We start from the raw sequence: 14,307 nt of genomic DNA, 5'->3' as shown, positions 1-14,307 counted from the left end.
TGAGAAAGGAAAGAGAGAAGGATTTCCTCAATCGCAGGATGGGCCTGGGGAGCCCCAAGCACACACCTCCGTCATTCAGTGTCTTCAGACCTAATATACCAGCATCAGTTAACAAGGGACTGTGGGAATCTAGCGGCCAGCCGGCTGGGGTTGGCCCACCCCCTCCCCAATCTGCATTCCCTTCACCTGCTCTGGGCGTGGAGGAACACGTACTCTATGTCCTGCTTTCCTGCAAGCTACTTGGATGCAAGTCAACCCCGATCTCTTTCTTTTACACCTCCTTGTAGCTTGAAGATTTTCCGGGATGAACCAGCTCTATGGACGCAGAGAGCACAGGAGTCACCACACCAACCCTACATGGTGCCCCCTAGACTCCCACTTCCAAGCTTGGGTTTGCAGCTTGATTCTGGAAAGATCTCACACCCTCACTAGGATAGTCTATGACTGATACTATGCTCTGCCGTGCAGCGTTCCGTTTGGCCTTCGACCTCAGTGGCCCGGACACAAGCTCAGAGCTGCCTGCAAGTTTACAACATGCAGTGAAAACTCTTGAACTGGGACCATCAGCAAAGCCAGGCCAAAGACACCTATGAATGCTTCGGGAAGGAAGGCTACAGGCAGGCCGGACCCAGCAACCGCCTCCTTGAACATCTCAACACAGACACACCCCTGAAACAACCACATTTTGCTTTATTAGGCGTTCCATGGTAATATAACACAGAGTTCTTAAGGAATAATAAACACGAGACTTTTTTTTTTTTTTACCATAATTATTTTGCCATTAAGACAGTGGTTACAAAAAAAAAAAAAAAAAAAAAAAAAGAAGGTACTCTCCTGGCTACACACATCGTCAGCTTTAGCACTGAAAGTTCCTCCACTCATGGGTCACAATCACAATTCCAAGGGTTAGAAACCATCTATGATTAAATCCTACAATGTTTTTAGAGCATCAAGTCACTGTAGTTATTCAGTTCGGAGACACTGTCCATTTATTTTAGCATTTACATATGACATTCATTTAACAGACACACAAAGCAAGCCAACAGGTAAACATGCTTACACAGCCTGCAGAAATCTTCAGGTTTTAAATTGTTTAAAAAAAAAACAATCAAAATAACCAAAACCACCATGACCTGCTACAGGAAAAAAAAGGAAGACTCAGTGAATACTAAAAGAGCTGCAAGTGTTTCTTAGAATTGAAACAAAAAAAAATTTTTTTCCAACTTGTTCAAATTTCCTCTAAGTGCAGGTGAGAAAAAAAAAAAAGCAAATATATTAAGTTAACCAATTATTCTTTAAAAGTGCAATTTACTTTTAAAATAACAAACAACAACAACCACCAAAAATAAACCCCAACCATAACCCCAAAGGCAAAACGTGTGGAGAGACGAGTGTGATGTAAGTGACCTACTTCTCCGTGTTATGCTTTACGAAAGCAGATTTGGTTCAGTAAAAGCCTGCAAACGCTAACATTGCTTAAGAGAATCTGTAAACGCGTTTGGAAGGAAATGCAACATGAATCAGCAAAGACAGGGCCCGACACGAAGGCAGCTAGCGGGAAGGGTCATGGATACGAGGGCGGGATGTGGACACAAGGTCACCTGCGGTCTCTATGAGGGCCACATGCTCGATTTGTAAGATCTTCTCCCCACAACAGCTCTGATGGGACCTATCGCTCCTTCAACAGCTGTTCCCACTCACAAAGTAAAATGGACTCTAACTTGAATTTCCCAAGGATTTTCTGAGTTTAGAAGGCCTTCTTATACGATAGGTCTTATTCATCTGTGGTCTTGCTTTTCGAGGCTTCAGTTCTTGGCGGTCAACCAACGTCCAGAAGCAAGTGCTCCTCCCTCTGACGTACCGTCAGGAGGTCAGCAAGAGCTGCCGCTTGTCACAGTGTCTACGTCATTCACGTCACTTCATCCCATCACATAGCCACCTTACTAGCTGACGTCATCCCAAGAAGGGTGAGTATGGAATAAGGTATTTTGAGAAAGAGAGACCACATCCACATCACTTTTATTACCGTATATTGTTACAATTATTCTATTTTATTATTGTTGTTGTTAACCTCCTACAGTGCCTAATTTATAAATTAAAGTATATCACAAGTACATATGGGGAAAAAAAATAATACATATCAAGTTTAGTACTATTTGCGATTTCAGGTATCCACTGGGGGTCTTGGAATGTATCTCGTGTAGAAGGACTGCATGACATCTCCCAAAATAATTGAACAAGAAAATATTTTTTGCCCCGAAGTGAGAAGACCCGGAATGCTCTGGAATCCCAAAAGATATTTTTAGCCGGGAAAGAGCAGGCCCCAGGGTCAGACTTGCACCAACTCAACACTGAGCTGGTGGCTGGCTCCAGGATAACTGGTTCACTTGGATCATGGGGCTCAATTTACAGATTTGACCGCATTTTTCTTTAGTTAGTTAGCATTGCACAGAGGAAAAAACTTATGTCCTATAGCCTCAGGTTTCTGCAACATCTCAGTACTGTTCGAGTTTCTATGCTGAGCCCACAAGGTGAGTGTGGGTAGCTCAGTCCTTCCGCTGCACCCGGAAGCATCCCGAACTCAAACGCATGTCCTGGTGGGGGCGGGTGGGTAGCACCAGTCGTGTGTGGACTAGGAAAGCATATTACTATGGCTGCAGTGACAAAGCTCAAACCCTTCTAGGCAGGTTCTTACGACCACGCTAAGACAGGAGATCTGGTCATCTGAGAAGACACAGGGGAACGGGGAAAAAACATGGGTCTCAGAGACAAGGGCTTTAGGCAACACAAAGAAAGGAAGAGACATGAAAACAGTCATGAATGAAAAAGCTAGCGAGAGGGAGAGAGAGAGCAGAAAAGATGTTAAGAAAGGAGAAGAGAATCCTCGAGAAATGTAATCTGCAGCAAAATCTAGGCCAAAAGAAAACCTGCCTTCATCAACAATTGACGCAGAAGACGATGGAATGCAATGCGGACATTTTGGAGCCTCTCAGGAGGGACACGAGTCTGCCACCCACCCTGAAGCAGCTCAATGGTTACATAATTGCATCATTAGGATGTCCAGTTCAAACCCCTTGTATTAATATTGAATTAGGCGTCCCAATTTAGTATGTAAAAAGAAAAAAAAAATAAACAAAAACCTACTCCCCCCGACCCACCCACCCTCTCCCTAGACCCATGAAGAAAACTTTTCAAAATTTAAAAAGAAAAAGGCAGCTCTGGGCAATTCACTTTATCTTCCCCCCACCCCGCCCCCCTCCCCCCATGAAAAGGAAGATGGTAACAAGTACAACAGAGGTTAGAGATGAAAAATACCCTCGTTGTGATTTGCTTTGTTTCGCATGTCTGAGTGTTGGATGCAGTTCCGTGTATGGGGTTGGTGGGTAGACTTGGGTGTGATATTCCTTAGATGTACAGGGAAGTGGGTGAGCAAAATCAGTGACTCCGGGTGAGGGACGGAGTGCAGGGCCCAAGAGGGAGCCCCGTGAACTGGCTGCCCCACAGTAACTATCACAGGCTCTTAAAAAAAAAAGTTAGGAAGGAAGTCTCAGAATGTCCTCAGGTGTCCCATCCCCCATCCCCAAGTAGGCTGCCGGCTGGCCTCTAGCCCAGGCTGGTGATGTTGGCACGGCCACCAGGGGGAGCCACAATGCGCTGGGTGGTGCGGCGGGGAATGTTGTCATCGATCTGAGCACCTGGAGAGGAGACAGGGATGGGGGTCAAAAAGGGTCACATGGTGGGGGGGACCAGTTACAGGAGTCCCCCCTCTAAACCAAAACAGCACAGCCCAGGAGAAAAGGGCCAGGCCCAGTCTCTGTCCCTCTCCCAAAACCTCACTGCAAGTTTAAACTGCAAAAAAGGGACCTGCCTAAGGTAGCCAAAGAAATCACCGACCCTGTAAAGCAGTCCTTGCAAAAGCTGATTGGGTCCCTCACTTGAAAGAGTAAAACTGTATATGAAATAACACCATGCTTCAGCTGGAGACTCACTGAGACTGCAGCCTGCCCGTGTCCCCATTAGTCAGATTGCGTGGCTTTTCTGAAGGCTTCTACAGCCTTCTCTCCAGCATTCTATTCCCCCAACTCTGTACCTCTGCTGTGTAACCAGGAATAAGAGTGAGGATGCTTCCCTAGATTGGAATGGCCCGGTCAGAAAAAAGAGCACAGCCATGATTATGCCCATTTCACTCTCTGACAAAACTAGTGCTTGTTCTTTTCAAAATTTTTTGAAAATTCATAGGTGGCTCAGTTGGTTAAGTGTCTGACTCTTGGTTTCAGCTCAGGTCATGATCATAGGGGGTCCTGAGATCAAGCTCCACAGGCTCTGCACTGGATGTGGTGCCTGTTAAGATTCTCTATCTCGGGGCACCTAGGTGGCTCAGTGGGTTAGTCTCTGCCTTCGGCTCAAGTCATGATCTTGGGGTCTTGGGATCAAGCCCTACATTGGGCTCTCTGCTCAGCGGGGAGCCTGCTTCCCTTCCTGTCTCTCTGTCTGCCTCTCTACCTACTTGTGATCTCTGTCTGTCAAATAAATAAATAAAATCTTAAAAAAAAGATTCTCTTTCTCCCTCTCCCTCCCCCCTCTAAAAAAATAAAAAACCAAAATAATAAAATTTTTGAAAATTGGTAACCCACAGATGGAATTACACATGGTAACTTTCTGAAACCCAGCATATTTGACAAGGAAAAAAAAAACCTATCAGATTAACGGTTTCTTTAACGTCCCATAGAGAGTGGGATACTGATCTGTGGCTCAGGGAGCTTGAAAAGAAGGCTTTTAGCTATAGACCAAATGGAGGAGCACAAGTTTCAAGTAAGGAAGCCTGACAATCTGGACAGCTCACCTTTGCTGACATCACACAAATAACAACTATCAAATGGCTCTGCTGTGAGCACTTTACGTGGATGGTCACTTATTTAACCCTTCTGACAGCCCTATACAAGGTAGCCACTACTCTTATACCCATTCTATAGATGAGGGGACTGAGGCATAGCTGTGTCTGGCTACAGAGTCCAACTATTCAAGCTCCAGACCCCACAAGCTGAGCTACCACGATATGCTGCATACATGGGGGCAAAGAGAGTTCTGAAATACCACAACAATACCACAACACCCTCTTTTAGGATGGACACGAGACTTTGGAGAAATGTCCTCTGACTACATCAAGCTCTATATATACAGAGTATGCACACCATGACGTTGTATGTGCTGTACACTCACGTCAAGATTCTGAAATGACCCAACTGGTCATTCCATAGGAATTACATCTCTGGGGATATTAGTACTTCTCATGAGCTTCATTCCTTCCCAAGTCCCCCGCACCCCCTCTAACCAAAGCACGCCTTGGAGCACCTGGGTGGCTCAGTCGGTTAAGCATCTGCCTTCACCTCAGGTCATGATCCCAGGGTCCTGAGATTGAGATCCACAATGGGCTCCAAGCTCAGTGGGAAGCCTACTTCTACCTCCCCCTCTGCCATTCACTCCACTTGTGCTCTATGGCTCTCTCTCTCTGTCAAATAAATAAATAAAATCTTTGGAGGAAGAAAACAAAACAAAATAAACAAACAAAAACAAGCCTTGCTGGTTCAGCAAGAAAGGTCCCGTGGAACCGGGCCCAACCAAACCATAACCGTACCAGACAAACTGAATCCAGACTGGTGCAGGTTCCGGACAGGTGGGGCCTGCTGCTTGGCAGGAGATGTCTTAGCTGAGGAGGCTGGAGTGACAGTCTTGGGTGTCACAGACACCTCACACACAGGTCCGTCGTACAGGCCACGAGGAACCCCTCTCAGCTCTGCCAGCTGCAAAACACAAGAGCCCCTTGACTCAGGCCACGTTCACAGAGGACATCTCCCAGGCAACTCTCTAAAGGGGGAAGGAACGGCAGTTAGGACAGGCCTGTGAGAGTGGGGAGGGAGGGCTCTCTTTATGGACACATACAGTGGGGACAGATGTCAGCGAGGAGCCAGCCCCCACCACTCCAGGCTGAAGTTCCCCCAAGATGGACCATGGGTAGTTGGTTACTCTACAAAAACTGACTAACGTCTCTTACCATTGTCCCCCCCAGGCACTTTAACTTACACCCAAGTTCAAAATCTCTGTGAAGAGATTTAAGCTCACATTCAAGATCACTCTCTCTGTAATTCCTTCACAGCTCTGTCTATTCTCTGCCTCACAGTCCTCAAGTACCAGTGCCTTGAATACACTGTACATCTTCCCTGTTCATGACATTCTAACTTCCTTGTCTCCCTTCTTTGACTTCTCAAACTCCTACCTAATCCTCAAAACCCAACTCGAAATGCCCTCTTCCCATGACACTTTTCCCTAGGACTCCAGGCAGTGGCTACCTCCTCTGAACCACTATACATCCCAGCACACACCAGTCTTACTTCATTCTGGCTGGCTATGGACATACCTGACTTGTCTACTGGTATTCTGAGCTCCAGAAATAAAAAGATCATGTATCCCTTATTCGTGAGCCACCTCTCCTCCATACTCCTTCATACTCCTCCACCTCCTCCTCTCAATATTCTAACTCAAAGTGCTTAGTCGGCATGTACAGAATTGAACATAACCCATAACAAAAACAGTTCGTAAGATCAAAGCTACTCACTCTGCTCCTCGCCTTGATACGCTTGTAAACAAAATCAGGGAAGGGCTTCCGGGGGATGTAACGCCCAGAGCCTTCAGTGACATGCAGGGTGCCATCCTCCAGGACGATCTTCCCCTGACTGATGACCACCAGTGGAGAGCCACGGCACTCCATGCCCTCGAAGATGTTGTACTCAAGAGACTAGGAAGAGAGAGCATGAAAACTTTAGCATACACCCTGCCCAAGATCTCACAGACAAAAGAAAGGCCCTGTCCCGAATACCCACCCCAGCAGGCACTTAATGTTTCTGTCTTCATTTTCCTGTCCAGAACTATCTTTCCCTGCCTCTCAAAACTCTTGGGGGGAAAATAGCTGAACAGAAAAACTGTGTGGGAAAGCACGAGGGTTTGTAAATGCTAACAAATACAAAGGAAGTGATTCCTTGTATGAGCGGCAGCTTTGTCCTTACTGACTTAAGCACCCATTGGGCTAAAATCCGAAGATGTTCTCTGACCAAGATCTAAATTTTGAAATGGGGCCATCCATGAGCAGGTTTTCCCACTGGCTTTCCTGGTTCTCAATCTGTTAGCAACAAGGTTCAATGGTAGTCCCTGAGTGAAAAGCCTGTGGGAACTCAAGCCTTCAATGAATTGTTGACATCTAGTTAACTTCCAGAACCATGAAGCTATCCTTCTAGCTTCAGGCTTTGCAGGGTGACATATCTGGGCTTCCTCTTGGAAGACAGGCAGGATCTTTGTATGCATGTGAGTCTGCTGTTGCAAAAGAAGGCAACAGAAAAGAGGAGGCCCCAGTCCCATCCCCCAGCTTCGATTCACCCTGTGCTCCTTCCCCAGGTTCCACAATGCCCTGCACTTCTTCCTGCCTGCCCTGTTCCCGGGCACCAATGACTGTGGCTGGAGAATGCACAGGGAAGCTCTCACCAGCGAAAGCAGCATGGCTTTCTTGGTAAAGTCAAACTGGTTATCAGCATTCAGGGGTCAGTCTGTGAAGAGAGAGCTGTAATGGGCCAGTGCAGTTCGGGAGAACATTTCTGCCTGGCACAGTGGGCTCAGAAGGATGGGGAAGCCCTGGGCTGGCTTCACAGCTCACATTCAGTGTCGGAATGCCGTGTTATTGGTTAAAGACAGCAGGGAAAGGCTGTCGGCACTGCCCGAGACCCCAAAGAATCCTCTGGAAATTACCTAAGGAGTGAGGCAGAGATGCACCTGCAGAAAGGAAGGGGGGGGCGCTCCATACACGCACTCTGGGACCAGAGTGTGTGTCCTCAAGCCTGGACTGTCTTTCATCCATTTGAAGACAATCATGCTGGAATCAGTGCATGTCTCACAGCAATGGAATGAGCTCTGCTGGCGGGCTCTAGCTTGGCTTTTCTCACCGGCCTAGGAGGTGACCATGCTGAGGCCATTTCACATCAATTGCTCAGCCTGACATTTCTGTGGACTGCTGTGGCAGCAGGAATTCACACCACCAATGTGTGGGAGGACCGGCTTGCAGCTCAGCCTCTCAGGAGACATTCTGCCTGCTCAACTCCCAATGCCAATGTTTTGAGGCACACAGAATTCTCTGCACTCCCCCTTCCCCAGGGCAGAGTCGCCTCTCAGTTGTCCTATGCAAAGCAGAGGCAAGCCCTAAAGGAGTCTCATAGTAGACTCAAAGTGGTGCATCTCCTTTCGTGGTGCTATACAAACTCAGGGAATATCTTCAAATCAAGGCATCTCAGATTTGGTGAAATCCAGGAGTTGTGTGTGGAACTCTGAGTAGATCACTTGAATCCTGCCTCAGAACTACAGGTTCTCCATCTGCCTCTCCCCCAAGGCTTACGTGAATATGACAACACGAAAGCAACATACGCGGGTAGATCACACTGTCAGAGTCCTATCATCTCCGACCTCGGACAGGGTGTGTTACCCTGAGGCCATCAAGCCCCATCTTTTACTCTGCACCTGCGTCTACACTCCAACAAGCTCTTCTTGCACCCTAATGGAGGACTGACAACCACCCTGGATATGGGGCCATCCACCTGGGTTTATATCCCTGGTCTGCCATACCCCGGCTGTATGACTTTGGACAAGTCCCTCACAGCTCCTCATCTCCCTGGGATAAAGCCTGCCCCGCAGGACTGATGCCAAGATTCAAGGAAATAAAAGGAACAGAAGCATCCAGCATGGTACTTGGCACAGACCAGGCATTTAGGAAATGTCCAGTCATCCACGGTCTGGTTTTTTTTCTACTGTCCTTTCAAAATAGAATTGCAAGCTCTTTAATGACAGAGCCATCACAACACGCTTAGGCTGACTTTAATTGCCTGTAAATGACAGATCACAAATGACTAAATGGGTCTTGAGCCATCGCCATTTTGTAAAAATGGGAAGAACCAGCCCCATGAATCTACGTCACTTAAAACTAACAAACGAACAAGCCCAATGGTTGGCTCACAGCTCAGGGAATACAGAACCGACCCGCCCCTCCGCCAAACCGCAAAGCAGTGAGGCTGCATTGCTCACCAGGTATAGACCATTTTAACCTACATCCAACCCTGGGGCTCCCTAAAATGACTCATCTGGCTGGATGCCTGAAAAGCCCAAGCAGACGCTTCTAGCAACAGGCTCAGTAATAGTTAGCTAAATGCTACAAATTAAAGCTAATTAGCCCAGTAGTATGAAACACCGTATTACGCTGGGAAACCCTCTCATTTGTATTTTCCCGGATGATTAATGCTGCACAAATGTGTTTAATGTGGACTCTCTGAATCAATCAGGTGAGGACAGATCAGAGGCACTTCTCTTACATGGGGCTGCCTGGAAGTAGAGGCAGGGCAGTGCTATCACTCCAGGGAAGTTTGGGAGTGATGCGTGAATGGCAGACTCTGTCTCCTCAAATCCTCTCTCCCTCACAGTCTCTCTCCTGCCACGGTAAGGGCTCCATATGCACACCCCTTAGCTAAGTCATCCACAGCTTAAATAATGAGTCCCGTTTTACCCATCCCCTCTGCAGAACGGACTGCCAGGGAGGGGAAGCATTGTCTCCGTCTAAGCCTGCCCAAGAGGCTGCATGTGTGGTCTGCTAGGGAAGCACTCTGGACAATTGGGGGGTTCTAGTTCTGGTTCTACCACAAAATAGCCATGTAACAGCAGACTGGTCACATAAGCTCTCAAAGCTTCCGTTTCCTATCTTCCCACTAAGCAACTGTGGTCATGGTGCCATCTCTTTACTGAGAAGGCCCCAAGAAGAGTAAATGGGACAGTGTTGTTAATGCATATGAACAGGTATGTTCACTGGGCAGGACCCTAGGAGCGCTGCCCGTCAAGGCTGTTCTAGATCCCAAAAAGGTTGTGATCTAAGTTACACGTAGGTGTAGCTGTAACACTATGCTGGGAAGCTAAGCCAGCCAGCAGGGAGGGAGGGAAAAAGTCAACTCAAAGTTCATTCCTTTAAGACCAAAAGAACATCTTGTCATTGAGGGGTTTTGTCTAGAACACTGACATGAGAAAGCAGTGGCTTAAAGGAATAGAAGTGCCCAATGGGCATTTGAATATTTGCTGTGGGTTCACTGTAGAAGGCACTGCCATGAAAGGTGCTGCCCTCCACCATTGAAACGGGGCAGTGCCTGGGGTGCCTGGGTGGCTCAGTGGGTCAAGCCTCTGCCTTCAGCTCGAGTCATGATCTCAGGGTCCTGGGATCAAGTCCTACATCAGGCTCTCTGCTCAGCAGAGAGCCTGCTTCCCCCTCACTTTCTCTGCCTGCCTCTTTGCCTACTTGTAATCTCTGTCTGTCAAATAAAGAAAATCTTAAAAAAAAAAAAAAAAAGCAGTGCCTTGTTAAAAAATAGGGCAGTGCCTGACTTCTAGAAGCTTCTGACATTTGGCATTACTTTGGAGGCTCTGAAGGTCTATAGACAGAGAGCTCTACCTATAAAGAACTCCAAAATGCTGAGAAGAGGAATAGTCTTACTGTCCTGACCAAAGAGAAGAAGATAGCTTTTTTTTTTTTTCCTTCCCCTTTGGCAAATTACAAGTTATAATATACCCTGGGAAAAAGTTCATTCCTATCACAGCAAGCTCTTTCTGGGGACTCTCCCTCCCTCAGTCCCTTTCTGGGACTCTAATTCATTCGGGATTGGGTCCATGCAGTTAACAGGACTTACGCTGTTGTGGGTCTTGGCAGAGATGGTTTTGACACTGTCGGGGTCCCAGATGACCAGGTCAGCATCAGATCCCACAGCAATGCGGCCTTTCCGAGGGTAAAGGTTGAAGACTTTGGCTGCATTGGTGCTGGTCACGGCCACAAACTGGTTCTCGTCCATCTTCCCAGTGACCTGAAGAGTACGACACACACATACACCCCAAAAGCAAGCTAAAAAGCTGAGGGGTGGAACACTCCTTAGCAAAAGCAGGAACACGCATTAGATCCACACAATGGATCTAATGGATGGATGCTAAGGGCATTGTGCAGAGTGAAAGAACCAATTTCAAAAGGCCACAGACCACACGGCTTTATTTCTAGCCCTCTCTCAAAATAACGAAGTTACGGAGATGGAGGACAAACAAGGGACGCGGTGGGGATTCCTCCAGGGGCTGGGGGTCGGTGCAACTAGCACAGGGCAGCAAAAGGGTGGGTCTTCGTGGCGATGGGACGAAATCTGGGTCCTGACTGTGGAGGTGGTTGCATGACCCTACATATGGTAAAATGACACAGAACCACACGCGAACACTGCAACACTGTCACTCTGTGGGCTTGGGTATGGTGTCATAATAATGCATCGGTGAGACCAGATGAAGGGTAGACAGGACCCCTCTGTCTTCTCTTTGTTAACTTCCTCTGAATCTATAATTATTTCAAAATAAAAAGTTAAAAAAAAATTGAGGCACGGGCTCTTCAGAAAACATTGCTTGGCTGGAAACACTGGTCTTTTCAGCAGCCCTCGGCTTCCAGTCTGGCCCAGCCAGAGGTCCTAGGCCGGTGTCTGGCTGTCCGTGGCATCCCGTAGGGGCCAGCCCCGGTCTTCTCACAGCCTTCCCAGCAGCTCCTCATCGCTACCACTTGTCTTCCTCTTCCCTTCAGATAGAGACTCTGAGGAAATGACTGCCTGTTTCTGAGTTAAGGAGCCCGCTCTGAAGCTCGTAGAAAAATGAGCAAAGGCAACGAGCAGGTATCAAGAGAGAGAAAGACAAATGTCAAATTAAGGACGCGAAAAAGAAATTCACTGTAATCAGTAACTGAAGAATTAAGTGTAAAACAAATTCGCCAGCCAGGTCAGTAAGACTTCTGTTTTGCTGGTGATAATACCAATTTGGGCCTAGTGGCAGAAGTCGGCATGAACAGCCTCAAAAATATACATACCCTCTGACCCACGAATAACACTTCTAGAAATTTCACCTACAAGTATCATTAAAGATCTGTCCAAGGATGTGTATACAAGATGTTTGTCCCAGTTAAAAAAAAAAAATCAGAAAACAATATGAACATTCAAAGAATGATGAATGAATTATACTCTAGCATTAAGATGGAAACTGCTGCTACCAAAGGTCAAGTTCTTCAGGTACATTTAAGGAAGTGGTGATATTTTCATGATACCCTGTTTCATAAAACAGGCCACAGAATAGTATAGATGATGCCAGTGTTACTTACCCACGCACACACACACATATCACACACACACGAGTGCTCTTGCACTGGCAAAAACCGGAAGGACATTTGTCAAAAATGTTCATTGCAGTTATCTGAAAGATGTGTGATGAGGGATTTTTTACTCCCTTCCCTGCTCTTTCTGGAATAAGGATATATTGTTTCCATATCTAAAGAAATCCTTAACAACCAGAAAAACCTGTTGTGTTACTACGTTTTAAAACACTGCAAATCAGAGCCCAAAGGACCCCCGAAAGGTTGGTGGACATTCAAAACAAGCCTGCCAGACGCCTGCAATGGGCAGAAAGGCTAACTCCAGAGAGCCCGAAGAGACAGTTTTAAGGAAACGAAGCCCATTTCCCAGAGTGGAAGATTGCCTGAGACCGGTCACCAGGTTGCTAAAAATGTGTTTTCCTGAGTGATCAAAAAAGTCCTTATTTTAAAGAGTCTCTGGGTTGGTCTTGTTTTTGTTTTTGTTTTTCCAGTCTCCACTGACCCAGAGGACAACGCTAATAAATACATATGTAATATTTAGGAGGAAATGACCTCTAAGGAGCTGTCTGGGATTCCCAAACTGGAAAAATACTGTCACACAAGTACCAGCTTCTAGAATTCTCTCCACTGCCATTTCAGGGCCTCTGTGAGACCTACAACCATGAGACGAGGAGGCAGGGGCAAGCTGACATCAGTCCACGAGCAAGGCCCCTGCTCCTTACCACAGCCTTATCCCAGATGACAGACATCCGCTCCTCGGTGCCATTGGTGCCTTCAGGGATCAGGGTGAAGTTGTCCTTCCCTACAGCCTTCTGGGCAGTGTTGAATGTACAGTGGGCACTGCCAGTGACCTGCAGATCTCCGCTGGAAGGAAAACACACAGCCAGCATTTAACTAATCTTTGACATCCAGTCACCCTTGGACAGATTTTTTTTTTTAATTTGCCGAACCACCAGAAGTTTCTGAACTAGCCTATCCTCCCCCCTCAGGAGACAGGACATGGAGGAGGAAGCAACCCGGTCCTGAAGCTTCATTATAACACTGCTGTGTATCTAAATCCCTTCCGTGAGGTATCTAATCTCTGGGTGTTGCGGCACCACACTGGAAGCCTTCTGATACCGCTCCTCGCTGGTTGACTTTCAAGATGGCACAGGTTTTATCTGGATTTTCCCCGCAGAACAACGTCAGTGTGATAATGCCCCGTTCCCGCTCTGCAATCTGAATTTTGAGAACAAAGGTCTCTCTGTGTGCGAGTCTGCTTCTGCCCACCAGGCTGTACCCTGATGGGTCAGCCAGTCTGGGGAGAGGCTGGGAATGGGGAGTGTGACCGGGTCACCAAGACTCACCAGGACAGCAAGGAGTTCAGAAAGTCCGGAGTGGTCGGGTCAGGGCTCAGGGGCGGGGAGGTGACAAAAGCAGCGGCCTTGGCCCAGTTCTTGCTCCAGTAGTGGGAGCCATCAGTCCCCAAGCTAGCAGTGATGGGCTCACCATACACCACGGTTCCTGACAAACAGAAAGACAAGGCTGAGTGCTCACGTTACAGTGCGGGAAGGAAACCCCCCTGGTGGGAATCACTGCTGGCCCGGCTGCGGTCTGCGGGCTCTTGCCATCCCCTCCAAGGAGGCCCCAGTGCCCTCTTGCAGGTGAGGACGCTGATGGCCAGACAGCCCCACCAGCCGAAGTCACCACCCAAAGTGTGCTCCCCAAGACTCCTCCTTTGGGCCCCACTCTTTACCTCTAAAACTGCTGATTCCCACGTCTACTAACAACCTCCTGCTCAACCACGCACCCAGCCCCAAATGCCATCCAGACTTTCTCATTGGGGCCATCCATGGGACCATCCCTCCACCTCAAGGTGAACCTCACAGCTCACAAAACACTTCTCGGCTCTCCCAACACTGCCCCACTGCCTCCCCTTGCACTGCCCATTCTGGCTCTGGGGCTGAGCAAGGAAGTTAGACCTGAGACCGGTGGGCTGAAACACTTGGGAACCTGTCTACAGCCCTGCGGGTGGGTCCAAGAGACAAAGTGGATCCCTGAATCACTACATGAGGGCCACTGTCCCTGAGAGCCAG

The 14,307-nt window shown here is 47.8% G+C and overlaps 1 protein-coding gene across 2 annotated transcripts in view; it reads right to left on the bottom strand.

Annotated features, from left to right (window-relative positions):
- Nucleotides 1-670: 670 nt before the first annotated feature.
- Nucleotides 671-14,307, bottom strand: part of DPYSL2 (dihydropyrimidinase like 2) — a 128,829-nt gene continuing 115,192 nt past the window's right edge. For both annotated transcript variants that reach the window (XM_082728207.1, XM_082728208.1), the window contains exons 9-14: nucleotides 13,579-13,735; nucleotides 12,955-13,096; nucleotides 10,758-10,928; nucleotides 6,614-6,793; nucleotides 5,636-5,801; nucleotides 671-3,695 (exon numbers count right to left, since the gene is read on the bottom strand). In XM_082728207.1, the coding sequence (XP_082584333.1) occupies nucleotides 3,604-3,695; nucleotides 5,636-5,801; nucleotides 6,614-6,793; nucleotides 10,758-10,928; nucleotides 12,955-13,096; nucleotides 13,579-13,735 (908 nt within the window). In that variant the 3' untranslated portion in view covers nucleotides 671-3,603. The remainder of the gene's footprint in view (nucleotides 3,696-5,635; nucleotides 5,802-6,613; nucleotides 6,794-10,757; nucleotides 10,929-12,954; nucleotides 13,097-13,578; nucleotides 13,736-14,307) is intronic.

Source organism: Mustela nivalis, assembly GCF_964662115.1.
Source record: "Mustela nivalis genome assembly, chromosome: 4".
NCBI lineage: Eukaryota > Metazoa > Chordata > Mammalia > Carnivora > Mustelidae > Mustela > Mustela nivalis.
The sequence above is the reverse complement of the archived record's forward strand: the minus strand, read 5'-3'. Positions and strand labels throughout refer to the sequence as shown.